This window comes from Amblyraja radiata, chromosome 32, assembly GCF_010909765.2.
Source record: "Amblyraja radiata isolate CabotCenter1 chromosome 32, sAmbRad1.1.pri, whole genome shotgun sequence".
NCBI classification, from domain to species: domain Eukaryota; kingdom Metazoa; phylum Chordata; class Chondrichthyes; order Rajiformes; family Rajidae; genus Amblyraja; species Amblyraja radiata.
The window spans coordinates 6014317-6042075 of record NC_045987.1 but is presented as its reverse complement, the minus strand read 5'-3'; the positions used below and the strand labels follow the sequence as shown (position 1 = coordinate 6042075).

Below are 27759 nucleotides of genomic sequence, written 5' to 3'. Positions count from 1 at the left end.
ATTCCTTTGTTTTGATGCAAAATCTCACCTTCTGATTCAGGTTCTGGACCTTCCCCATTGTAGATTGTGTTGGTCGCATCATAATCAGCCAGATCATGTTCTGGTCTCAACATCTGGTTTTCCTTTCTTGTAATTCCTTTTGACAGTTTCTCACTGTAACTTGCATTTGTATAAACGACACCCGTACTCTCATCTCTGTCTAAGCCAGTCCTTTCATCATTTTCTTTGCCTTGAGTATCTGATCCAGGCGTAAGATACGAATCAATTGAAGGTCGAAGTCGTTTGAAGTGCAGAATCCGTGGCATTGTGTACTCGAAGGAAATGTAAGGATTCTTCCCACTTTGAATTAACAACTGTGAATGTAATAAAATCTATTAGAATGTGGAGAGCACAGAGGGAGCAGCAACCGTTACATTATATTTCAGAATTTCGGCAAATATAGCATTTGAACAATGAGAGAACATTATAAATTCACTGGTAAATATACCTTTAAAATCACCCAGTCATTGTAATGTGGTAATGAGACCAGCTGTACATTTTCGCATGGATTACCTGCTCCTAAGTAGGAGAAGGTTTGGTGTAAGCCTATGACATCATTTTCTATCATTTAAAATATCATATTCCAAGTCGTAGATTGAAAAAAAATCTATTTTTTAGGGAAAGGAGAAGGGAATTAGAGAAAATAAAGAGTAAGAAAATAATACAAAAGGATTAGAATAGTTAATAGAACAAAAAAAAAATCACATCAGGGATAGGACAATGAATAGTTGTGCAAGATACAGTATAACAGACATTTATAAGACATGACCTTAGAGGAAATCAAATATAAATGGAGACATACAAGATAACGAGAGGAGATAATTGTTAAACTGATTAAACTTGGAGAGGATAAAACAGTATGTGTTCTGGATGGTGTCGATACTAAAGGAAGCTATAGAGGCAGCAACATCCTATTTTATGCATGTAGAAACTCATAAAAACACTGGATAGTGAAAATGACTGGAAAATAACAAAAAATGCTGTCCTTATATCATAAAAAGACTGAACAATTCCAACTGGTAAAAGAAAACAGATTCTTTAGGTGAAAGCACCCTAGAAACTTAAAATGAAGAAAAATCAATAAAGATTTCAGAAGGAAGAATATTCTTGATCAAACTTTCTCATTGTTTGAAGAATTAACAGACTGGAGAAGGAAAATGCTGCTGAAGTAATATAGCTAATTGAGCTTCATATCTCAAACGCTGTCTGTGTGAGGTATAGACTTTTTCCCCTGTGAACACGTGGGTTTCTTCTGGGTGCTTGGGTTTCCTCCCACATCCCTAATATGTGTGAGCTGGTAGGTTAATTGGCCAGTATAAATTGACCCCAGTAGATAGGTGCTGAATAGAATTTAGAGGCAGTTGAGAGGAAACATCGGGAGAAAAAGGATTAAGTCTAAATGAGTCCTTGATGTTAGCACATTCTCAGTGAGCTGATGGACCTGCTTTCATACAGAATGAATGTATGCCTCCTGTTAATACAAAGGATCAACAAAAACCTTTGAAGGCTGAGATTGGGGTGACCTCCTTTCTACAAAATGCGCCCAAGCCAAGCAACTCTACGTGCTGGTCCCAGGAGTGGATCTGCAATCGTTCATTACAATCGCTCCACTCTTTTAAACCTCTACTCCAATCTATACAATAATTAGTCCAAACTAAATACAAAAGCAAGGGAACAGATAGAGGCACTATCAGAATTGGGCAGCAGGTTAGTAAGGCAATAAAATAGCAAATTAAACAACGGGGGTCCAATTCTACAGGAATAGAATTGAAAAACACGCTAAAATGAATGCTGATTTGATTATTGAGTTGACAATGCACTGTTCTGCCATCCGTATTATGAAAGCAGTAGATTGCCATCAGGAAAGAATAAAAAACATATTGCAACCATATTTATAACCATCAGGAAGGGATGAACAGCCTGAGATAAGGAGGAAGAATGATCTTTTAAGGTAATTAAATTAAATTAATTGATGGATCTGAAGATATTTTCAAACGGAAAGACCATAAATATAAGACATTCACAAGTAAATACAGTAAGGAATTTAGGATTAATGCCTTTTGTCAAAGTGAACTAGGGAAGGCACCCTTGGCTAATAGACAAGGCAAATAACAAGACAAGGAGATGCTGATAATGCAAGATAGAAGAAGCATCTCGAGTTTGTGTGGAGCATAAATGCTGGCATTGAAATATCAGGTCAAAGGGTTCAATTCTATGCTGTAGATGGAACGTTATAAATTTGCATAAGAAACTATTTGCACTTCCGGTGTTATGAAGTACAACACACTAATATCTGCACAGAACTTCTCAAGGAACACAATCATGTGAGAATGTGGCCTACTGAGTTTCTACCTATTCTCCTCCATTTCACGCTTATTGAGACTAGTTTTCAACATATTGGACATTATATCTGGGTCTTAAATCTTAGTGGCCACTGGTCTCAGCCATACAGCTAGATAGTCATAAATTATAGTAGTAAAGTTTTAATGAAAGAGTGACATTTATTCTTGACTATACCATCTTCGTAAAGCTAGTTTCTACTGATCTGTATTTAAAACCACACCCTTCTGTTCATTTATCTATTAAAATAGTAAAGTCTGAGGTTATACAAATATTGAGCTTTAGTTTTATGTTTTATAGTGAAGCACATTAACAGTCTGATTATCATGACAATGAAAAATTGCATCAGTCATGTAACTGGATCAGAATTTGACCAAATCAGAGGGAATGTGGGGCAATGTGGTCCAAGGACAACGCAATGCAAGGTTGGGATTAGAGCCAAGAATCATGGAAGCTGATTAAGAATTTGAAAATAATGTAGGTAAGATAGGGAGGATCAGGGATAAAGAGGACCTAAAGATTTTATTCATAAGCAAGTTACTTATTTTCTTTGTTATGGGTGATCCCCATGGCTGACTTTCTTAAGTGTTGACTGTTCAGTTATTAGCCATTATGGGGTAATCCACCCCTGGTATCCGATGCACTTCAGTAAGTAAGGATATAGATGCTAATTCTAGCACAAATCTCATCACTGGATGGTCCATACATTGGGCACTTCTGATTTGACTAAAATAATAAGTTTTATTGTGCATCCAGATCCTGGCCTGTGAAATTAGGTACGTAGTTATTCTGGGTTATTCTTGAATATCATTAAACACATGCTTGTTAACTGCTGACAGGAGGTGGACAGGAGTGGTTGAATGGATTTTCATATTTTATGCTCTGCCTAAATGATTAGCTTGTTTGTTCAGAGAGGGGGGGAGGGGGGCGGTGCACATAGAAGCAGAAAATAAATCCTAAACTATCTGCCATTTTGATTGACGACAATCAGCATAACCAGAAATAACACCAGCTATTTCAGGAGAGAAAGAACTAGTTAACATTCTCCAAATTACAGCGCTACTGTGATGATAGATGTTCACTAAATAATTTGTTACTTAGAATTTGTGATTTTTAATTTGAAATTATTGAAGTTATACCAGTATATTAAGCCCCAGATCTGTAGGTCCTCGAGCCACAATATATTCAAGACCAGTTTCAAATACGTCCATTGGCCTTCTATATTTAAAAATTGTGCCGGCAAGTTGGATGTTTCTTGGGCCTTCTACCTTCAGATCACCATTCACAAAGAAGTTTCCAAATTCATTAGCAATAGCTGCAACAAAAATAACAGCACAGGTAAAACACATTTTTCCTGCAGCATGTAACAATTTTGGCTTTCAAGACAGGAGAGAAAAAACAAAAGTTGTAAATAACACTGGACTGCGCATTGTTCTAGGTAGATGAATTAGGCCAGACTTCAGAAGGTTTTGATGAACAGTAATTGACATTAGACATCACTTCTGTTTCTGTCTTTGGAGACTATCTTGCTTGCTAAGCATTTCCAGCATTTTTTGTATTTACATTACAAGTATATTGCGAGTGGCAGTTAACTGTGCAAGCGTGCAAACCAAATTGATATTGTCGTCGATGTAAGAGAATGGGCTTCCTGTTTCCTATATTCAACTTTTGAGGTTAGGGAGGAAGCAATAATGATGACACAAAAATATCTCTCATATGGGAGGAAATGAAAAAAAAATCAAACATAGTTTCCAATAGTGCCTGAAAATTGTGAGCTGAAGCTCACTATTCTGACTGACTACTTCTGGTTGCTCACCTGATATCATTTCTGCAGCTACTGCACGCAGCATGAAATTATAACTTCATCATATCCTACCCCACTGCTTGATCCAATTTCTTGCCAATACCGTTCTTCTCTTCCCAACTCAGGTTTTGTGTGGAGTCACTCTCCTGCTCACTTTTAGTCACCAACTGGATTCCAGCTTCTGATTGAGCTTATGACCACTGATCCCTCCCTCTACTTTGAACCCCACATCCAGCCTCAATCTTGGTAGGCACAATTTCAACTACAAGCAAGTACAACTCTGCAATCGAAGGTCCATAACTGAAATGGTCATTGAAATGTCACTGCTCTGTGCTCATCTAGCACATCCATTAAGATGCACTAGAATTTTCAAGTTACTAACTTGAAAGGTATAATATTGAAGTATATTTTCCATTGATATTCCCTTGTTGTTGGTTCAGCAAAATCCTAGGAAAACCATGAAAAATGGCTGTCCAGAGATTCTGTTATTATTACAGCTGGATAATGTCCATTGGGGATTTTACCCAAACTCTGGAGTCATCACAGCAGAGTTCACTGCACCTTTCAAGAAATATTTTACTGAAAATCAGGAGAACATGTCAATAAACACAGAAGAACTGTCGCCTTTTCTTTACAAAGGTTCCATGGTTCAATGATTCCCTACAAGTTTGAGAGATAGTTAACCTGTGACAATGTCTCAGTAAAGAAACTGCAGATGCTGGAATCTTGGCCAAAAAAACCAAACCCAAAAAGGTTGATGAGGGCAGAGCTGTAGATGTTGTGTACATGGATTTCAGTACGGCATTCGATAAGGTTCCGCATGGTAGGCTGCTCTGGAAGGTTAGATCACATGGGATCCAAGGAGCAATAGCTGAATGGATAGCAAATTGTCTCCATGGAAGGAAGCAGAGGGTGATGGTGGAAAGTTACTTCTCCGACTGGAGGCCTGTGACTAGAGGTGTGCCTCAGGATTCGGTGCTGGGCCCGTTACTGTTTGTCATCTACATCAACAATTTGGATGAGAACGTACAGGGCAAGATTAGCAAGTTTGCTGATGATACAAAAGTTAGTGGTTTTGTCGATAGTGAAGATGGTTGTGAAAGATTGCAGCAGGATTTGGATCAATTGGCCAGGTGGGCGGAGGAATGGTTGATGGAATTTAATACAGAGAAGTGTGAGGTATGGCATTTTGGGACGTCAAACAAGGGCAGGACCTACACAGTAAATGGTAGGCCTCTGGCGTAGTGTTGTAGAGCAGAGCGATCTAGGAGGATAGGTAGATAAGGTGATCAAAAAGGCTTTTGGCACTTTGGCCTTCATCAGTCAGAGTATTGAGTATAGAAGTTAGGAGGTCATGTTGCAGTTGTATAAAACGTTGGTGAGACTGCATTTAGATTATTGTATTCAATTCTGAGCCTCACGTTATAGGTAAGATATTGTCAAGCTTGAAAGGGTTCAGAAAAGATTCACGAGGATGTTGCCAGGACTAGAGGGTGTGAGCTATAGGCAGAGGTTGAGTAGTCTGATTCTCTATTCCATGGAGTGCAGGAGGATGAGGGGTGATCTTACAGAGGTGTACAAAATTTTGAGAAGAATAGGTCGGGTAGATGTACAGTCTCTTTCCCAGAGTAGGGGAATCGAGGACCAGAGGACATAGGTTCAAGGTGAAGGGGAAATGATTTAATAGAAATCCGAGGGGTAACTTTTTCACACAAAGGATGGTGGGTGTATGGAACAAGCTGCCAGAGGAGGTAGTTGAGGCTGGGACTATCCCATCGTTTAAGAAACAGTTAGACAGGTACATGGATAGGACAGGTTTGGAGGGATATGGACCAAGCGCAGGCAAGTGGGACTAGTGTAGCTGGGACATTGTTGGCCGGTGTGGGCAAGTTGGGACGAAAGTCCTGTTCCCACACTGTATCACTCTGTGACTCAATGACAAGTGCTGGAATAAATCAATAGTTAAAAAGGTAGCATCTCTGTAGAACTTGGAAAGGTGACGTTTAGTAGGGGGTGGAAAGAGGAACAGGTAGTAGGGGCGGGGCAAAGCCAGGCAAGTGATTTGTAGACATTGTAAGGTGGGGGTTGATTGGAAGATAGGCGGATAAAGGCTATGGCCAGAAATGAGAAGAGACAAATACTTTGAGATAAGGAGAAAAGATGCATGAATTGTGACCTCTTCTAACCAAATTGAATGCTTTGGATGCTTCTGATGTGGTCTACAGTCGACTAGGCAACCATTTTGCCAAACACTTGCACTCAGTTCATCAAGGCTTACTGGATATCCTGGTCGCTAACCATTTTAACTCCCCTTCCCATACCAACCTTTCTGTCCTGGGCCTTTTCCAATGCCAGAGTGAGGGCACGAGAAAACTGGAGAAACAGCATCTCATATTCTGCTTCAGTAGCTTACAACCCAACGGTATGAACTTTAGGTACCAAACCAACAACCCACCCTCCCACCTTTATTTCCTCCTCACTCCCTTCCTGTTCCCCAGCTGGATGAGCACCCATTTGTCCCATTATCCAACTCCGTTTTCCCCTTCCACCTACATCCCTTCCTCTGGCCTCACAATCCATGCCTCTTCTCTCCTTATCTCAGTCCTTTGGGTCGTTTTCATCTCTGGCCTCTATTCACCCACCTGCCTATCAACCAACCTCATTATGCATCACCTATCACTTGCCTGGCTTTGCCCCTCACCTCTCTTTCAGCTTTCTCCACCCCACTACAATCAGTCTGAAGAAGGGTCTGGATCCAAAGCAGCATCTGTCTATGATCTCATGAAATGCTACCTGACTCACTGAGCTACTCAGTCTTTCCATACAATTAGACGACACAAAGTGCTGGAGTGACTTGTGTCAGGCAGCATCCCTTTCTTTCCATACGATTGAACTTGTCTCTTGATTATGGCATTGTTATTGCCATAATCATACAAATGTCTGTGAAAAGCTTAATGTGGAACAAAAAAATGCTTTATAAGTAATCGATGAAACAGTTAAGTACTTACATTTCATCAGCCAGTCTCGATTTCCACATTCCCTATAACTCTTCTCCTTATATGTGCATACTTATTTTCCAAGTTGTAATTATAATTATAACACATTTTAGATTTAATAAAGAAAACATTAGGATTGTTGAATTCAGACTGATTGACCTTAGCAACGATGAACCGCATAAGAAGCAAACTAACATAAGCCAGTGTTAGCAGACAACTCTAGCATACAATACACTGAAAGATATAACAAACACTGCTGTTTCTATACATACCCAGAACATCATCAGATTGTTTTCTTTCAATTATCTGTATATCTGTTGCACCAACTGGGATATGTGTTATGAGGGAATAACCTAGGAAATATGACACACTTTGAGTTCAAAGTCCATGTTAAACTAATCTAGAAACTTATTAAAATGCCAGACAATAAAATATGATACAAGATATTCAGGGGCTAAGAATGCAATAATAGGTATCTGATGATCTTCTTCTCCAGATCAAAGGACATGGAAAAATCATACAATGGAATATAGAAGCTTGTGCAGAATGAATGCAGTCAATTAAGGAACCAAGAGAGCAGGCTGTCATAGTAGTTACACGGCAGAGAAAACATAGTGCTAGAACCAAGGTGATCAAGAAAATCCTACAAATGGATAAATAAGGTTAAAATAACCTTGCTGGAAATAAACAGCATATTTATGTAACATGCACACGTCACTATCTGACAGTTTAAATAAAGTTAATGGGTATTTCACTGGATGTTTTAATTAAACTAAAATATGCATATTCAAAATATATTTACATTTAAAAGCTTGTTGGTTATTAATGAACAGAGGAGATCATTTGGTCAGCTATGTTATGTTTAACCCCCACTGCTCCATCCTCATCCTGTAGCCTGTGTTTTTCTTGGGTTCAAACATTTATTAAAATTGTGTTAGAGGTGCATCCATTTCTCCTGGCAAAGCAGTCAGTACCCAAGCAAATTTTAATACATTTCTCCCAATCTCAATCCTCAACTAGTGGTAGCAATTTTAAACTGACGATGCTCCTCGTTGCTAATTTCCAATTTTTAAAAAATAATTTGTTTATGTGTTATGAACATCCCTTGCAAGGACAGCATTTACTGCCCATTCTTAATAACCCATGCAAAGGTGGTTGTGAGCTGCTACCTTGGCCCACTAGAAATACTGCTGGCAGAGCTGTTAGATAAGATCATGGATTGGCAAAATACTTCCAAGTCAGGAAGATATGCACGTTGGAGAAACATATACAGAAAGATGCCCTTCAGGTCAATTAGACAGAAAAGTGGCAAGTGGAACAAGATAAGTATGAGGCAATGTATTTAGGGAGGTGCTACGAGGCGAGGAAACACAACAAAATGCATGATATTGACCGGTATGAACAGAAGCTTTAGGTGCTTGTCAACAGATCTTTAAGAGTAGCAGGAATTGAAAAAGCATACATGAGGTTTCTCTTTTTAAACCGACACATGAAATACAGGAGCGGGGAGTGATGTGTTTAGTTATGGTTACACCATAGTAAAAATGTGATTGTATTAGAGAAGGGTGACATGAGATTTACAAGGATGTTGTAAGGATTGGAACATTTTAGTTGAAGACTGGAAAGATTGGGATTGCTTTCTTTGAAAAAGAGGTGGCTGAGGAGAGACATTATTGGATTTACATTAAATTATGAGCAGCCTTGATAAACAGGAAGGATTTTTTTCCTTTGACAGGTTGGTAAAACCAGGGACATACATTTACAATATTGAGTGGATGAAGGGAAATGAGGAAGATCCTTTTCCTTGTGGGTGGTTGACGATTATAATGGTGATATAAAAACTATCAACAGCTTGCATGTGTACTTGAAGGCCAATTGCTGGAAGGTTCAATTTAATTGGGCACTTTTTGGAGTAGAAAGAAAGTAATAAATGCCTTCGTTCTGTGCTGTACATTTTTTATAATTGTCTAATTTAATAAACTCTTCCAACAGCAACAATATGTTCCTTGTCAATGACCATCAGTAGTCCACCCGTCAGGTAAATGAATACTATATGTAGACTGCCGTGATAGATTATGAGACAGTCATCCATTCCAAAGATTTGAGCCCTAACACAATTTCATGGCTGGTTAAAGAGTGACAAGGGATACTTTCCATTAGCATGACTTCTGAAAGCCACTGTTAAACCACTGGATAACAATTCATCCAGTAGAATGTTTCTGACTGCACCACATAACCATGGGCTAAGGGTCACCATATGGCGTTTGGGGTAAAGGGAGGAGGAAGGGCTGGGGGAGGGAACACAAAAGCTGGCTTCTGGCAATCTTTTCTTGCTAATGATTGCCAATGCACCACCTTAGAAACATGGCTCGATACACTTAACAATTCCTTTCAGCTGAGGAGCCAAAAATCAGCATGACATCTACATATGCTTCAGCTGGAGCAGTTTCCCATTCCATGCAAGCTGCAATAATTTGAGTGTAAAGTGTTGTTTTTAGCCATCAGACACAAGATCCCATAGATTGCTGGCTGGAATTGATAAGTTTCTGCACATTTGAGAACATGGGCTCCAGGTAGAAGGTGGATTTTATCTCTCCCTATTCATAACCAATAATTTTCCTCTGACTGTTGTGTCAAATATTTGGCTTGTTGCGCCTATTATCTTTTTTCGCACTCATTTAATTCTTATGCAGCAATGCCAAAATGGGGCTTTGTAATGCCTGCTGTGATTTTTTGCTGGGGGTGGGAGATTGCAACCTTCACGTGGTCCGCCCTGTTTCGACGAACGTAATCAACCTGGTGTGCACAATCAAATAGAATAAGTTGTCCTACAACTTTAGGCTGTGCACGCCATACGCAAGAAGAAGATATTTTGCCATGCGTGGCTGCTGCCCCCTGGTGTCCCATTGTGAGGTACTTTCATCTAACTTACAGCTCATACCCGAACCTTGTCTCTCGGCTGATTCCTGATGTGGTAACTGCGGTTGCGATGCACTTTTCATTTTTTCCCCTTCTCTTTGGGGGTGAGGTGTCTGTTTTGAAACTGAACTTGCTACAGTGTGCAGGAAGGTTTGAAGAACGTGAGAGAGATGGACCTTACTCCTAACAGCTTACGATGTTAAATTTGGAAAAGTTAGGGGTGGGACACGTAGCTAACACACAAATGTCTGTGTGATGAAACTACCAGAAGCTTAGAAATTAGGATAGGTTTGAATGAATCATGAAACAAGAACAGTTAAGCATCTGTGGTGAAAGCGCAGATAACATATATCTTACATGTTCCTTGCTCTTGTTTCTGACCAAAGAGCCTTCCCTTCCCTTCTCAGTCAAGAGATCGGTGAGTAATAACTGGAAGAATTATTATTCTACTGTGTGCCACGTAAAATAAATAAATAAAAAATGTATTTGAGTATTAATTGCAATAACATCCAAATGTCTGGAAAAATGTTCCTCCAGCATTCCCAAAGTCCTGAAGGTGTAAGATTAATAGACAATAGACAATAGGTGCAGGAGTAGGCCATTAGGCCCTTCGAGCCAGCACCGCCATTCAATGTGATCATGGCAGATCATCCTCAATCAGTACCCCGTTCCTGTCTTCTCACCATATCCCCTGACTCCGCTATCTTTAAGACCCCTATCTAGCTCTCTCTTGAAAGGATCCAGTGAACCGGCCTCCACCGCCCTCTGAGGCAGAGAATTCCACAGACTCACAACTCTCTGTGTGAAAAAGTGTTTCCTCGTCTCCGTTCTAAATGGCTTAACTCTTACTCTTAAACTGTGGCTGCTGGTTCTGGACTCCCCCAACATCGGAAACATGTTTCCAGCCTCTAGCGTGTCCAAACCCTGAATAATCTTATATGTTTCAATACGATCTCCTCTCATCCTTCTAAATTCCAGAGTATACAAGCCCAGCCGCTCCATTCTCTCAGCATATGACAGTCCCGCCATCCCGGGAATTAACCTTGTAACCTACGCTGCACTTACTTAATGCAATTTTTCTGTATAATTAGACAATGGATGAAGATTGTTGATGTTGTAATGTTGTCGTTCGCAGTGCGGTTATTGGGAATCTGAGTTAGATTCAACCAAGTTCCTCTTAATCTTTAATTTACTAATGCACCGTGCACTTGAATTTCTTTTACTATAATTTAAATGAAGCATTTTCAAGCCTCAGCCCAAAACTAATATTTAAATAGGGATGAAAAGTTATAAAATGAATCCTCTGACATCTACTTTCTAGATTTTGTTTCCCAACAGCATAGGATGTAGGCATTGGTCATCATTTGGTCTCAGTGTCTAAGCTACGGAAAAATAAATTAGTTATAACTATTTCTGATTAGTTATCAGTGATTCCTTCTGTAATTTGCACAGGTGAGCGAACATGATCAACCTTTGATGTTATGTTTTTTGTGGTAGTTGTTGTAACAGTACATTGTTTAGATACACACATAATGAACAGAACAATCACACAGCACAAGACATCACGGAAGACTAACGAAGAAAGGAAAATGGAGGAAAAATACATTTTTAAATCAGTAAGAGTCGAGTCTCTATCCTTTGCAGTGCTTCAGTTTAAAGCAGTATAATTTGCTATTGGTTATATCCAAAATGTCATAATTCCAATAAATTAACTGATCAAGAATAGCACATTTGCAGCTGTGCTCTTACCTGTTTGAGCCGTTCTTTTCCTATAGTTTCCAGTAACTCGTATACAACTGCTTCCATTACCCTGACAAATACCACATTTGTCTAAGGTCAGGGTGGAAAAAAGAACTCCATCACATCCTATGGGCTGCAGAATACAAAGTGGTTTTGAAAAATGGAGTCAAAAAAGGTTATAACTTTCTGAATTCTACCATTTATCACTTCATGTTACGTTAACAACCTCACACCCTCCAGCTACACAGACTCCTCTGTATTCCCCGTATTTACAAGATGTTCCATCCCGTGCTGGGACCATCAGCTGTCTCTGTCCATCTGTTGTAGTACACTGAAGATCACAAGGCTTGCTTGAGATGTGCACATAATCATCTACAAGAAATGAACAAGAACAATTTATTACATGTCTCATATTACATGAAGCACGTAACAAAAATAAATCAAGTGGAAACGCAGTCACTATTTTGTACACAAGTGATGGCTCAGAAGTTTATTAAGGACACCTGCAGAATCCCCTGTTGATCCTTCAACAGAGCTATACGATGCTGAGTGCCACATGAAATAGTGAAGTTAGCACGTTAGTTAAACATCTCAACAATGTAGAAATCCTGAATAAAGCCATGGATATCTTAACCTTTCCTTGGATATATTATACAGATATTAACCTAGAAAAAAGATGAAACTTAGGTCTTTGTAAATATACAAAATAACAATGTGAACTGCATCCATGGCAGACCTCTTGTAAAACATTTTTTAGGACCAAGGTATAAAGGTCCAGCCATCCACCTGCTCTGTCACAGTACTTTACCGACAGCTTAGGTTGAAAAGGAGCAGCCGTCCCCCCACCCCTTCCGTCTGTACACTCATTATTTTCATCCACTTTCTGCACATTTACTGTTAAACCATATTAATTAGCACTGCCTCACATTTCGGCTTGCAATATTAAGGGCTGTTTACGTGGTGCAACTGAAATGTTATTGTATTATTGTTTATTTATTTGATTTGTTGTTACGTTAATATTGTGCTTGTAAACCTTTAAGCAAGAATTTCATTGTTGCATTCCTGACGTAACAATTATAAACTCTTACTGGTCTGTGGAAACTAAACAGCTACATATAAAAGGAATGATTTTCAAATGATTACAATAAAACAACTTCTCCCTGAATTTTCCAGGAACTTCTCAGCAATATAAAAATTAAAGAGGTTATGAAAAGAAAAACTGATAACAAAAGGCAACTCTTTCAAGAAAGCATCAATAGACACATGAAGATAGACACAAAATGCTGGAGTAACACAGCGGGACAGGCAGTATCGCTGGATAGAAGGAATGGGTGACTTTTGGATGGATCTCGACCAAAAACATCACCCATTCCTTCCATCCAGAGATCCCGCCTGTCCCACTGAGTAACCAGCATATTCAGTTCCTTCCACCACACATCAATTGACACACAATGCGGCCTTTTTTAAACTGCAATTCTGTCCGAAAATTAGGCAGTACGGTGGCAAAGAATAGTATTTTGTTGACCCATATGTTCTTGAAAACCATTTTCTAATGCAAAAGCTGGCAACAATGGTTTTCTGCTTTCTGTATAATTTCTCTCTTGTCCGGTCCCCTTATCACAACCCCTGGAACCCCACAGAGAGAAATTATGGCAGATTGAGGACATTGAGGAAGTCCATTTCTTCTTCCAACAAATGAAATGGGCCCCATATGCCTACTTTAGTAATCCTCAGGTTGTGTTAACATTTTAAGTGATGTTGAATGTATTTTCCATAATCTAAATTCGAAACCCTGCCATTCCACAATGTCAGACAAATCATGCTATGCAGCTGAAGGTGTAAGTTGGACTAAAAGTAATCTACGAGCAGCCCAAACAGATTGTAGAGAAGACCAGCTAAAAGATGCACATTTACCTATGTGTTTGAATTGATTTCCAGTATCAAGGATCCTTTTAAAATTATCAGATATGTATACAGAAAAAAATTCCATACTGCATACTGAGGGAGTGCAGCGTAGGTTCACGGTTAATACCCAGGATGGCAGGACTGTCATATGAGGAAAGATTGGAAAGACTGGGTTTGTACTCACTGGAATTTAGAAAGATGGGAGGGGATCTTATAGAACATATACAATTATAAAAGGACTGGACACGCTAGATGCAGGAAAAATGTTCCCAATGTTGGGGGAGTCCAGAACCAGGGGCCACAGTCTAAAAATAAAGGGGAGGCCATTTAAAACTGATATGAGAACAAACTTTTTCACCCAGAGAGTTGTGAATTTGTGGAATTCTCTGCCACAGAAGGCAGTGGAGGCCAATTCACTGGATGAATTTAACAGAGAGTTCGATAGAACTCTTGGGGCTAGCGGAATCAAGAGGTATGGGGAGAAGGCAGGCATGGGTTATTAATTGTGGATATTCAGCCATGATCTCAATGAATGGCGGTGTTGGCTTGAAAGGCCGAATGGCCTCCTCCTGCACCTATTTTCTATGTTTCTATGCATTGTATAGTTATTAGAATGGGAGGTGGCAAAACAGATTTGCTAATTGTTCCCCCTATATGAATGCAAAGCATTATTTATTGAGCACAGGAGGCAGAGAAATAAACTAATTTTGCATTGGTACATTTTTTTTCCTTTAGAGTTTCCAAACATTTTAATTATATTATAAATAATATAGTAATAAATTTACATTTTTCAACTAAAGTTAATATGCTTGAAGCAGATTAATTCTCCTGTTCATTATTGTTTAAACAAAGGGGCTGATTAAACAAAGTAAGTGCAACAAGCTTTCTCACCTGGGTACAGTGGTTTCCATTTGTAAGTCCCTCCACTATAAATACGAGAGTTAAAAGATGAACATTGCTCATCGCGGAAGCTCCTCCCATTAGCTGGGCAATCCTGCAACAGTTAATGAAATGCTTGCTTAAAGTACAGACATGAACAATCATGTTAAATCTGTTTTACGTGGTTAAATCACCAATTCATGGTGGTGTGGTTCCGACACAGCATTTGATTGGAATTGGTGTGAAAATGTCAAAGTGATTTTTAATTGCTATCTGTAAACTCAATGCATAGAATTTGATCACAATTGCCTCAATACTCTGAGGCAAACTGACTTTGGAGCACCAGTTTCAAAGGACACTCTCCATTAAGCTGCAGCTTAAGCAAATTTGAAAAGGCAAATATAGTTGCAAAGGAGGCTCTGCATGAGAAGGAATGTGCTGCTTACTGTACAAATTATGACCCAAGCACCTTGGTTGATGAGGTAATTCTCAGAGGAGAGATTGTCTATGCCAAGAGTTCCAGGCTGGCACCATGAGCTGGAATGATTCGTATTGGACATTAATGACATTCTGTATATTAACTTTATGTTCTAACGTGCTTGGCTAAGTGTCTTTTGAATACCACAATTTACCTGCCTCTCGCACTTTCTATGACAGCTCGTTCCATGTGCACACCACCCTATGTATGAAAATGTTGTCAATCGGGTCCCTTATAAATCCTTCCCTTCTAATCTTAAACTCGTGCTCCCTAGTTTTAGCCTCCTGTACTCTGGGGAAAAGGCTGTGGCTATTCATCTTATCTATGCCCTTTATGATTTCATATACTTTTATGTCACCCCTCAGCCTCCTACAGTCCTAGCTAATCCAGGCTCTCCTTATAACTCAATCCATTGAGTCCCAGAAACATTCTCAGAAATTTTTTCTCACAATTTTCATTTTAATGACATCCTTCTTGTGGCAGGGTAAATAGAAATGTACACAATACTCCAAATGTGGCCTTATCAACTTCTCTTACAGTTGCCACATGATAACCCAATTCCTGCATTCAATACTGTGACCAAGGAAAGCAAGCATGCCAAATGTCTTCTTCACCATGCACCTTGGTTGATGAGGTAATTCTCAGAGGAGAGATTGTCTATGCCAAGAGTTCCAGGCTGGCACCATGAGCTGGAATGATTCGTATTGGACATTAATGACATTCTGTATATTAACTTTATGTTCTAACGTGCTTGGCTAAGTGTCTTTTGAATACCACAATTTACCTGCCTCTCCCACAAAAAAATTTGGCGCCGACCTGTAGGGGGTATGGCTGCCTAGCCTGCAGCTGTCTGTTTTTCATTTCTTTTTTCTTATTTTTAGTTAGTTTAGTGTTTTGTTTTTAAGGAGTTCTAGCTTTTTTATGTGTGTGGGGGGGGGGGGGGGGGGGGGGGGGGGGGAAGGGGGAAACTAATTTTCAGGGTCCCTACCTGGTCGGAGATGCAGCTTTTCTCCGGGCTGCACTTTCGACCCGTCCTCGCGGCCTACCAGCGGGCCTGGAGCGGCATTTCCTGAGGGGACCGCCCGGAGCCTCAGCATCGGCATCGGCGGCTGCGGAGCTGCGGGTCCGAGGAGCGAGGGGACCGCCCGGAGCCTCGGCATCGGCGGCACCGGCATCGGCGGCACCGGCGGAGCTGCGGGTCTGAGGACGGCGGTGCAGCGCTGGAGCGCCATTGCGTGGCGGGCGGTGCCTTGCCTGGGTCGCTGAGCTGGAACTCCGGTGAGCTGGGTCCGTTGTGGAGCTGCGGGTCTGAGGAGCGGCTGCGGGCGGCGGCGCTGAACTTTACACCGGGAGCCTGGGATCTCTCGACGAGATCGCCAGTTAAGCTCCATTCGGCGCGGCCTTGTCGGCTCCGGAAGCCACGGTCTCGAGTAGGGAGGCGGCCGTTCCAGGGTTCCCATGCCGCTGAGAGGATTCTCCCGACGCCGGAACATCATCACCCGGCGAGGACGGCCTGGAACATCGGGCCTCCGTAGAGGCAACTGTGGAGGCCTCAATAGGCCCGACTATGGGTGAACATTGGGGATGGGACTGGACTCTGTGCCTTCCCCCATAATGGGAACCATTGTGGGGGGATGTTTTTATGTTAAAGCTATTTATTATTGTTATGTTTGTATTCTTTTTTATGTGCTGCATTGGCAAAAAGAATTTCACTACATCTAGGTGTATGTGACAATAAATCAACCTTTGAACCTTTGAACCATGCTGTCTACCCATATTGCCACCTTCAAGGAAGTAAATACCCGAACTCCTTGATCTTTCTTCCATAACATTCCCCAGGACCCTATCATTTATTGTGCAAATCCTGCCCTGCTTACTAAAATGTAACACCTCGCATTTATCAGAATTAAACTCATCTGCCATTTCTCAGCCTTTTGACTCAGTTGGTCAAGAACCTGTTGTAATGTTAGAAATACTTCCTCATTGTCTATTGTAGCACCAATTTTATTGTACCAGAAGTGCAATGGTAAACCCATCAGGAAAGGGTGAATGGACTACTTCCTTCTGTCCTAAAATGAAAATGAAAATAAAAATTCTGAGAGCTTTGGATAGACTAGGCACAAAAATCGTGCTACCACAAGGGCAAGAATAATGTCAGTGGCTATAAATGCGAGATCTTCAAGAAATCAAATAAGAAAAATGGAATCTTCATCCAATCCTCTAACAATGCAGATAATGATCAGAAACTTGTTGAAGCAAATTGTACAAAGGTATAAATAAAATAAAACTATGCAAGAGAGAAGTGGATTACTTGCACCTTCTCGAACCTAGTCTATTGCATTCCGCTGCCAAAGTGGAACTACAAACAAACAAAAGAAGGGAAGAGATTCAACTTTTTTTCCGGTTTCCATCACAGTGAGGAATGTGGAGGAGGCGCTGTGGTGGATGGGGTGGGAGATTGCAACCTTCACATGGTCTGCCCTGTTTCGACTAATGCAATCAACCCAACGTGCACAATCAAATAAGATCAAATAGAACAAGTTGCCTACAACTATAGGCTGTGCATGCCATTCGCAAGAAGAAGAAGACTGTGGGGTGCATGTTTATGTTAAAATGTATTTTGTGTGTTCTGTTGCTTTTTATTAGTATGACTGTATGGCAAATCAAATTCCTCGTATGTTGCAAAACATACTTGGCTACTAGAGTATGATTATGATTATGAACTAGAACTGCATCTCATATTTCACTTGGACAGTATACAACTCAATGGCATGAACATTGAATTTTCCAATTTCAGGTAAATCCATCCCCTTATCTATTCAGTTTCTCGCTCTAACCCATGCAAGTTCAAGGGAAACTCTATCCCCGTTCCATTTAGAGAGTAGAACTACGGGAAATGAAGGAGACACGGACAAGGGCTCCATCTACAGTATAACTGTGGGGACAGGAGAGAAGCGCGTTTACTGAAGAGGACATCTCAGATGTCCTGGGGTGGAAAGCCTCATCTTGAGAGCAGATGCAGCAGAGACGGAGAAACCACGAGAAAGGGATAGTGTCTCGAGTTTTCCTGAATGCAGAGAATGCACATCAGCAAGAGTATAATGGACAATGTATTTAATACTGCCAAGTTAAATTTCTACTCCTTTCTGTACGTTGCTCGGTGTCACATACTCAAAAATAGTCAATCCCTTGAGCAGCATATTCCCAGCTCTCAGCTGTTTTCCATGTACTGCATTTCTGATCAGGAAGTATTTTCACATATTTTGACTTTATCCCAATTCCGAAGTTGTATTACAAGTGAATGATTCTGCTGACCTGTAGGCTGCATAGCTGATATCTTTTGGAAGTGCCTGTACAAGTCTGGTTATCAGTTGCCATCACTGCTATCCTTCTGCTTAATAAATCAGATAAATATTTATTATACATTTTGTAGGCAAAATGTAATAGTATCTTTCGTTGATTTCATAATATCTATCCAAATAAACTGTAAGAATATACAAATATAAATACAGGTAATTTGCTCTTATACAAAATCATTTGCACAGAAGTTACTGCATTACATGGCATATATAGCAAAGAACAGGGTCAATCTGCCCAACATTTAAAGCTCTAGAGTCTATAGCAAAAGTTTCTCATTCCATTCTCCCTTCTATCCTAATCCTGAAATGCATCTGAACTATAGGTAAAGCTTCTTTTTGACCTGTATCAATGATACAGGGGCATAATTTGGGGGAAAGGAAAAGCAATGGGAGAAAAGCAAAAACAAAAAAATCAGATTACTGTTGTAAAAGCAACAATAAATTTGCATGGATCAGAAAAGATTATTCGCAAATACTATTTTTGCAGAAGCACAGACTGAAAATGACTGTTAGATCCTAAAATTGATTAAAATAAAGCATTCTGGCAATCTAAGGTGTAGTACTACACTACTATGGATGTGCAGGAAGGAACTTCAGATGCTGATTAAATCCGAAGAAAGACACAAAAAGCTGGAGTAATTCAGCGGGTCAGACAGCATCTCTGGAGAAAAGGAAAATATGACGTTTCGGGTCGAGACCTTTCTTCAGACTATGGATGTGTTTGATATTACAATGTTGCTTGTAAAGCTCTTGTGAAATAGTTAAACTTTCAGTAAGAGGTATAAAGCAAAGGTAATAATTAGTGATTAAGCGACTCTCGACTACCCTTTTATTTCATTTAGGGGTCAGTTGAATATGGGAGTTGATTACTGAACTATCAATGAGCTGCTGTGGGAGAACTAACAATAAATCTAAAGTACAGATCAAACAGAAAATCAGATCATTTCTGGGAAATGGTTATATCATTGTATGATTTATTTCCGCAGATGCTTATTTCCATTGAATTATAGTAGTAATTGAGCAGCAATATCTACTTTACTGAAGAGAAAACACTACAAGTATGTTTTTTCACCTTTGCTTCAAACAATGTCTTTCTTTTGTTTTGATGCCTCCTCCACAGGTCCGAGTGCATCCTGTCCATTTGGCCCATTCACCCCACCAATATGCAGTATTATCCAGTCCTTCTTCTAAACTATTATATGTCTGAGCTACTTGCTAGAAGGAAGAAGAGAAATTATCAAGGTAACCGCTCTCCATCCTAATTACTGGACCAGGAAGAATTCACACTATAATTATAGGATATTTAGCATTTTTGGGATATTATTATTTTCAAGCTGAAAATGAATATTCATGAGATGAATATTCTGAAAAATACTCTTCCATCATTTCTTCATTTAACTTTCCCTTTAATATTCATGAACGAATGACATTACTGTGGTGTACAAAAACATAATAAATTCATTCACAAAGGTCAGCAAGATTACTTGTCTAGACGACTGTGTCTGAATTGCATTAAAATAACTAGTAAAAATTGTTTAAACATTAGCTTGCACAGATCACCAGAAACATCAGTATGCCCTGCCCTGCAGGGCACAGCAGGGTTTAGGCAATTTGCCCAGGGCGGATGTAAAATTGTTTTAATGCCAACAGACATGCAAGTATTTATTTCTTTATAATTGTATACAACCCCAAAACAAATGTTTAGTTTAAAAAAACATTCAAACCTAGTGTTAAAATTTACTTTACTGGAATTTGTAAAAAGCCTAAAATAGTAACCTGCTGTGACCCTCACAAGTAGAAAGTTAGAGGATCTTGGCAGATAAGATGTAACATTTTGTCTCAGGGGGACGTGTTTTGGCACTAATCATGCAGCACTCACATCTTCAAAGCTTGTACAAGGGTAACAGAATAATGCTACACAATCAAAGCAGCTACTGTTGAAAATATATACATCAATTCCTATATTATTTGTATTTCAAAATACTTGGATAGTTTCTTGCTTCCCATAAAGCCTCATATGTCCCAAATCCTAAATTCAAGCAATACCGTTAAGTTACCTCAGGAATGTGAACACTGGACAGGAAACATTGCTATCCCATTTTAAGGACAGTAAAGCAACAACATTTGTTTCAAGGAAAAATAATCAGCCCATTACTATTTTAACACATCAGCATTGGTACAATTGCTGGAGTCAGGAATGTCATGGTGCAGCCTAACAAGGGTTTGCTAAGGCCATATTCTGGTATTGTGTGAAGTTCTGGTCTCCTCATTACTGGAGGGACGTGGAGGCTTTAGAAAGGGTTCAGAAGCAGTTTACCAGAATGCTGCCACCATTAGAGGGTATCGCTACAAGAAGAGGTTGAACAAACTAGGATTGTTTTCTCTAGAACGCCAGAGGTAGAGAGGAAATCTGATTGATATACATAAAATTATGAAAGGCAGAGAAGAAAGTCAGAATCTTTTTCCCACAATAGAAATGTCAAAGAGAGGGCATGACTTTAAAGTGCGAGGGACAAGTTTTTTTTTACACAGAGGATAGTGTGGCAGGGTGGTGATGGAGGCAGACATGGTAGTGGGGCTTAAGAGGTTCTTAGATAGGCACATGGATACATAGGGAACGGAAGGATATGGATCATATGCTGCAGATGACGTTAATTTATCTTGGCATTATGTTTGGCACAGACATTGTGGGACATTTCTATGTTCTGTGCTACACATTGTAGCCAACAGATATGCTGGCAACAGCACTGATCACCGATTAGCTGTACTAACTATTTTCACATGAATAACGACTAAGAAGTTGGTCACGTTAAACAATTTTCCAAGAATTAAAAGGAATCACTTAAACAATAGTGATGGTGCAAAGGATGAAAAAATAGATTGATACTCACGTATAATGCTAAAGCAGCAACATTTTCAATAAATAATGTGGCACCGATCAGGCAGTGCAAAGAGAAAGCTGCATTCCAGCCAGAAGTACGTTTGGAAATACGTTTTATGAAGTTCATACTGCAAGAAAGTTGACATATGGAAATTTTAATTGAATAATTATTTGCTAACAAGTAGATGGGAAATAGCATATATTACACAAAAAACTATAGATATTAAAAGTCATAAAACAAAAGAGAAAATGCTGGAAATAATCGGCCAGCCAGATAGCATGTGTGGAGACCGGAATAGGGTTAGCATTGCAGGTAATCAATACGATGGAAGACCTGAAAACTTTGTCTGTTCCTTTCTCACCACATGCTGCCTGGCCTACCGAGAATTTCCAGCCATTTCTATTTCAATAGCAGATTTTACAAACATAAATACTTTATAATTATTGATGGTTATTAAATTTGATACATTCAGTTCAAAGGTGGGATGATAAAAGGCAGTTTCACTCCTCCTGCAAGAAAGAAAGCAAACGGAATACCTAGTCTGCACCTGACCATTCACAAGCAGAAATGGAAACTTGAATGGGGAATAGATAGCTCCGTAATTCTCATGAATGATGTACGAGTCCACATGATTAATGGATCTACAAAAGGGAGACAGGCACACATACCCCTGGCCTCAATTGTTGCCATCAATTGGTCGAGGTTGAACCTGGTTCATGAAATTATTTCAGATTAGGGTGCCTGTTCATGAGGTTATTTCAGGTTAGGGTGCCTGTTCTTGGAAAGGGAGCATGTGATGTCCATTACTAACTTTGATGCCCATGTGGCTGCAACATTTTAAGATTCAGGAATGACTATTATTTATTTTGATAAATTTCCTTTAGTTTTGTTTATTATTTGGATTATACCGTGTATACTCTTTTCAAAAATAATTTAATTTAATTTTGATTGATCAAGTTGGATGTTTGGTTAATGATTAGAATAGCAGGAAGATCCATTCCCTCAGCTTAAATTTATGCCCACCTCAATCCAACGCTCTGGCAAGCCTGATGCATGTGGCCAATACACCATGGTGATTATCAGTGTTTTACTCTGGTAAACTGCCTGACTATAACTCTTTCAAGCCCAGTGCCACTGTGGTACTTTCTCGCAGCATCCCTAAACCATGGGTCATTTGGATATCAGCAACAGTTTGAGTTACCCAGATATGTTATATATTTTATGGAATTACAGAATCTACCAGCCCTTTTCAATGAAACAGCAATTAATGTGTATTGTGTTTGGTTTAATATACTGACTTCAATCAGGTCAAATGGCATCTGTGGGAGGAGAAACAATTAATGTTTCAGGTCCAGGATCCTCATCAGAAATGAGAAAGAGAAAATGAGGTTGTTTTCATTAGCAGAGGTGGGAGGGATGGGTAAAACTATTGGGAAGTGACAGCTATAACCATGGGTTACAGTGGAGTAGTCATTAATAAAAACAAAAGTCGCATCAAGAATGTATCAATTCAAGAGTCAAGAACTAGCCTCCAAATCAGTTTTTAATTCGGAAGAACAGCTGCATGAATAAACACTGCTGATGTCAAGGCGGTCGGCTACTACTCCATTTATGGGGAGGATACAAAAAAAATTGGGGGAAAATGTCATAACATAAGTATGCAATGACCAAATGTACAGACAACAGGGCTGTGTTAATTGGATTTCAGCAGCAGTTAACATTGATTAAGTTTCTTTGTCGTTGGAGAATTCAATGTTCATGCAAATGGGTTGTACGCTACCCAAGTAGAATGACGTGTTGTTCAAGTTTGCATGTGGTCTCGCTTTGACAGTGGCGGAGACGACTATGTGAATGGCAAGGAGAATAAAATTGGTAACAATCCAGAGCTCCAACAGACAGTGTGCAAGTGTTCGGCAAAATGGTCGCCTAGTCCATGCTTGGTCTGGTTGATGTAGAGGAGGCAACATCGCGAGCACTAAATGAATAGATGAGGTTGTGGGAGGTGCAGTAGCATTCAGATCTTACAATGTAGTCTATTCTGCTTTGGAGAAATTAAACACTGATTGGATGATTGCTTTACAGAGCACGTGTGTTCAATCCCCTGGAGAAACCCTGAGCTTCTAATTACTTGACACTGTAATGATTTAATTTATCATCTGACTCTCACTCAAACCCCACTCTACATTCAGGACTTAATAGAGAATTTGCCAACTTTAGATAACACTCTCCCCCCCCACCGATTGCATTGGGAAAAAAGTAGCTTATTCTGATCTTGGAGGCTACTTAATAGATATTAATTCCCCATTTCTTTCCATCCTTTCTGCTACTGAAAACTTTTCTCCCTTTCCTAGTGCCAATGCAGGGTTCCAGATCTAAAACATTGACTGCTTCTCTTCACAGAAGCTGGCTCATCTCCTTCTCTCCACTATTTTGAATGTTGTTGCAGATATCCAAAATCTGCCTTTATAAGTACTTACTTAATATACTGAACTGCTTTTGTGATGTAATGTTTTGCAGGCAACACCCATTTAGTCCACACCTAACCTGAGTTTTTGCTCTCTGAGATCAAATTCTACATTCCACTCCCATAATGACCTTTCTGCCCTTGGCCTTACATACTATTCCAATGAACCAATGGATAGCAGTTTTTCCAATCACACAGCCTTTTCAACATTCATTTCACAGATTTTAGATCAAGGCTTATTAGCATTTTTTTAATTTCCATTTTTCAAAATTCACAGTATTTTCCTCATGTACAGGTGATTCTGCTGTTTTATAAAACCAGACTTTTGTTCTAGTTCAAATCTATTTGCTTTTTGTCATTTAATCTCTGCTGCCTTTCATACTTTCCTTTTTAGTCCCCCTGTGCTTATCTACATTTCAGTTTTTGCTTAGTTCTGATCAAATTATCAGTCTTGAATGTTACCCCTTACTCTCTCTCTCTCTCTACCTTGCCTAACCTAGTGGCTCCAACATTTTTTGTCCGCTGCCATCAGGTAGAAGGTACAGGTGCCTGAAATCTGCAACATCCAGGTTCAGGAACAGCTTCTTCCCCACAGCCATCAGACTATTAAACATAACTTCAAACAAACTCTGAACTATAACTGCCTATTGCACTTTATCTGTTAATTTATGTGTGTATAATATATATTCTGATATATGGACACACTGATCTGATCTGTATTTGTGCCTACAAAATTCTGTTGTGCTGCAGCAAGCAAGAATTTCATTGTACTATCTGGGACACATGACAATAAACTCTCTTGACTTGACTACATTCATCTACAACGTTTACCTGTCACATTTTCCTGCATTATTATGGTCGACCCAAGTGACATGATTCTATGCATATTAAAAACAAATAAAGGATTACTATGGTACTAATCTGGTTTATTTTACTGCACCACCTCTATAGGGTGATTTCACGAAAGGTCACTGGAGCGTAAATCCCCACTCACGTGACCGAAAATTTTAACTGGGGGACAAGCGTCACTTCCGGTACATGTTAGTGGATGGGAAAACACGCACTTTCACACCCGTTAAAAACATCGAAAACGGCCAGTTTTTGAGCTGCAATTAACGGAGCCGGTCGGGGTGACCGTGAGGAACAGCTACCTAAATTTACAGTCCAGAAGAAAGATAGAAACTAAGGTAAATACAAGAGCGAGCTGAAGGTGTAAAAAAGGCGGAAGTGCTAGCGGACTTTTTTCTTGGAGATTTAACGATCCAAAATATCGGGAATTATCGCGTTTGCTCGCTGCATTTCATCAAAAGTGGCATTATTGACTTTGTTATCTTTATTCATTTGTTATATGAAAAGTATTAAAAGTTAGAAATCCGTCAGTAAAATTGCAAAATCGCCCATGGTTCTCGGGTGGGTTTAACATGCAAAATGAAAACGCTTCTGAAGCTCCATTTACCATTTAAATAATCGTAAGCTTGCATCTCAGTAAAATTGATTTCCAAACGCATTGAGAGTTTACGATTATTTAAATGGTAAATGGAGCTTCAGAAGCGTGTTCATTTTGCATGTTAAACCCACCCGAGAACCATGGGCGATTTTGCAATTTTACTGACGGATTTCTAACTTTTAATACTTTTCATATAACAAATGAATAAAGATAACAAAGCCAATAATGCCACTTATGATGAAATGCAGCGAGCAAACGCGATAATTCCCGATATTTTGGATCTTTAAATCTCCAAGAAAAAAGTCCGCTAGCACTTCTGCCTTTTTTACACCTTCAGCTCGCTCTTGTATTTACCTTAGTTTCTATCTTTTTTTTGGACTGTAAATTTAGGTAGCTGTTCCTCACGGTCACCCCGACCGGCTCAGTAAATTGCAGCTCAAAACCTGGCCGTTTTCGATGTTTTTAACGGGTGTGAAAGTGCGTGTTTTCCCATCCACTAACATGTACCGGAAGTGACGCTTGTCCCCCAGTTAAAATTTTCGGTCACGTGAGTGGGGATTTACGCTCCAGTGACCTTTCGTGAAATCACCCTATACTAATACAAAAGGGTAACTTGTTTGCTCTACACTAATGAATATTACAGCTGATCTTATAACTGTGTTCTTCAGTACAAATGGATTAAATGTAATATATTTTACTATACTATTTCATTCTGATGCACCATGATCAATAGATTTTATTACACCCTCTATGTTCTAATGTATTCATGTAATACATCCACCAAGAACATAACTCTATGAAACAATTTTGACATATTGGCACAATAGCAGGTGAGTGACTGCTACAGGATCATCTGGCATTTATTAAATTGGTACATTCTCAGAAGAAAATAAAACATAAAATAGTCTATAAACTAAATCAAACACTGTTGTCCAAAATTACTTTCTTCTTCAGAAGATTATTTCCAGAGGTGTTGAGTACTGCAATTGATGGAGAAATTGTCAATGTATAAATACAACGTATAAAGTTTCCAGAACATTTTAAATGAACTAAATAATAGCATGATTGAAAATCATAATGAATTTCAATGTTTTCATTGCACCCTAAAGGTGTAATATGGGTTTTTATTGACACGTTTGTGAAATATGTCACTTTCCTGCACTGTGCTCACATACATCCTCAAATCAAATGCAACCGATATTAAAATTCAAAGTAAAACAGAAAGTGTTGCTCATCATGTCAAGCACCTGTGGAAGGAGAAAAATAATTAACATTTCAAGTCAATGATCTTCCTATCCCTGCAGAAATAAACAGAGTGGGTGTTTCAGGAACATGAAAGGTCACTGATTTGAAATACTGTTTCGTGCTCCACAAAATCTGTCTAGTCTGCAAAGTACATCTTGCACAAAACAAAACATAAAGGAACTCAGCAGGCAGCAGGGAGTAACTCAGCGGGGCAGGCAGCATCTGTGGAGGGAATGGATAAGCGAAGTTTCGGTCGGGACGTTTACCTATCCATTCCCTCCAGATAAGCTGTCCGACCCGCTGAGTTACTCCAGCACATCCGAGTTCCTCCAGCACATTACTTTTGTAAGTTCCACCGACGGGTTTTTTTAAATTTAACTTTTGCTCCAGCATCTGCGGTCTCGCATCTCTCCTACTTCCTGCACTTTTTGTTTTACTTGAACTCACATAGATGCTGATCTAAATGCAGATATGAAGGGTGAAAACAATCATTTTGAAGATAGTGTACCATCAGATCACATACTCATCGGTCAATCAATGCAACTACTGAGGGTTATCAGTAGTTGCATTGATTAACCGTTGTGTTATGTCCGAATCAATGATGGCAAAGCAAGTGTAAAATTACAATTGTGCTGCCATAGCACAACCCCTAATGATTATGCCCATCGCTCATGCCAACTCCAATGCCCTATACTTGTGTGGTGCCCTGTACCCGTTTAATTCCCTATTCCCGCGCTCTCTCCTCAATGCTCTCCCCAGAAATGCTGCCTGCCTTTAGTTGTTCCAGCATTGATGTGTCTATCTTCGACGTAAAGCATTTGCAGTTCCTTCCTGCATTCATTCACATTCTTTGTATGTAGGGGCGCAGACACACAGTTAGTTGTCTGTGGCCGGTCCCCAATATCAAAGCCCAGGGAACTAACCGCGCTGCCCCCGGTACAAGTCCAAGCTACCTGTGGCCGCTCCCCGATGTCAGAGCCCCATGAACTAACCGCGCTGCCCCCAGCACCATGTCCACGGTACCTGTGGCCGCTCTCCTGCGCTGCCAGTGACTGACAGACACCGCTCTCGGCTTCGCCTCACCGCGTCGATCTCGCTGCCGTACAACTTCACCCGGGTGTTCCCTTCACCGTGCAGCAAAACGCCCCAAGACTCACTCCTCCGTTGCTCTTTGCGATAGTTTCCACCGTACATTTGACAAGCTGTTTTATACCTGGCGCAGCGGGCGCACTCGCGTCCTCCCCCCATAACCGCCTCCCTCC

General features: G+C 39.9%; 1 protein-coding gene across 6 annotated transcripts in view; it reads right to left on the bottom strand.

Annotated features, from left to right (window-relative positions):
* The window catches only part of adamtsl2 (ADAMTS like 2), a 54605-nt gene extending 26859 nt beyond the window's left edge, over positions 1-27746 (bottom strand). For 3 of the 6 annotated variants that reach the window (XM_033049306.1, XM_033049302.1, XM_033049305.1), the window contains exons 1-10: positions 27521-27746; positions 21351-21468; positions 19532-19674; positions 18416-18494; positions 14635-14737; positions 12065-12210; positions 11848-11971; positions 7452-7532; positions 3519-3694; positions 29-353 (exon numbers count right to left, since the gene is read on the bottom strand). In XM_033049306.1, the coding sequence (XP_032905197.1) occupies positions 29-353; positions 3519-3694; positions 7452-7532; positions 11848-11971; positions 12065-12210; positions 14635-14737; positions 18416-18494; positions 19532-19674; positions 21351-21467 (1294 nt within the window). In that variant the 5' untranslated portion in view covers position 21468; positions 27521-27746. Of the gene's footprint in view, positions 1-28; positions 354-3518; positions 3695-7451; positions 7533-11847; positions 11972-12064; positions 12211-14634; positions 14738-18415; positions 18495-19531; positions 19675-21350; positions 21469-22484; positions 22488-26194; positions 26233-27520 lie in introns of those variants that run through there. The other 3 variants (XM_033049303.1, XM_033049304.1, XM_033049308.1) reach the window with 3 other exon arrangements.
* Positions 27747-27759: the final 13 nt, after the last annotated feature.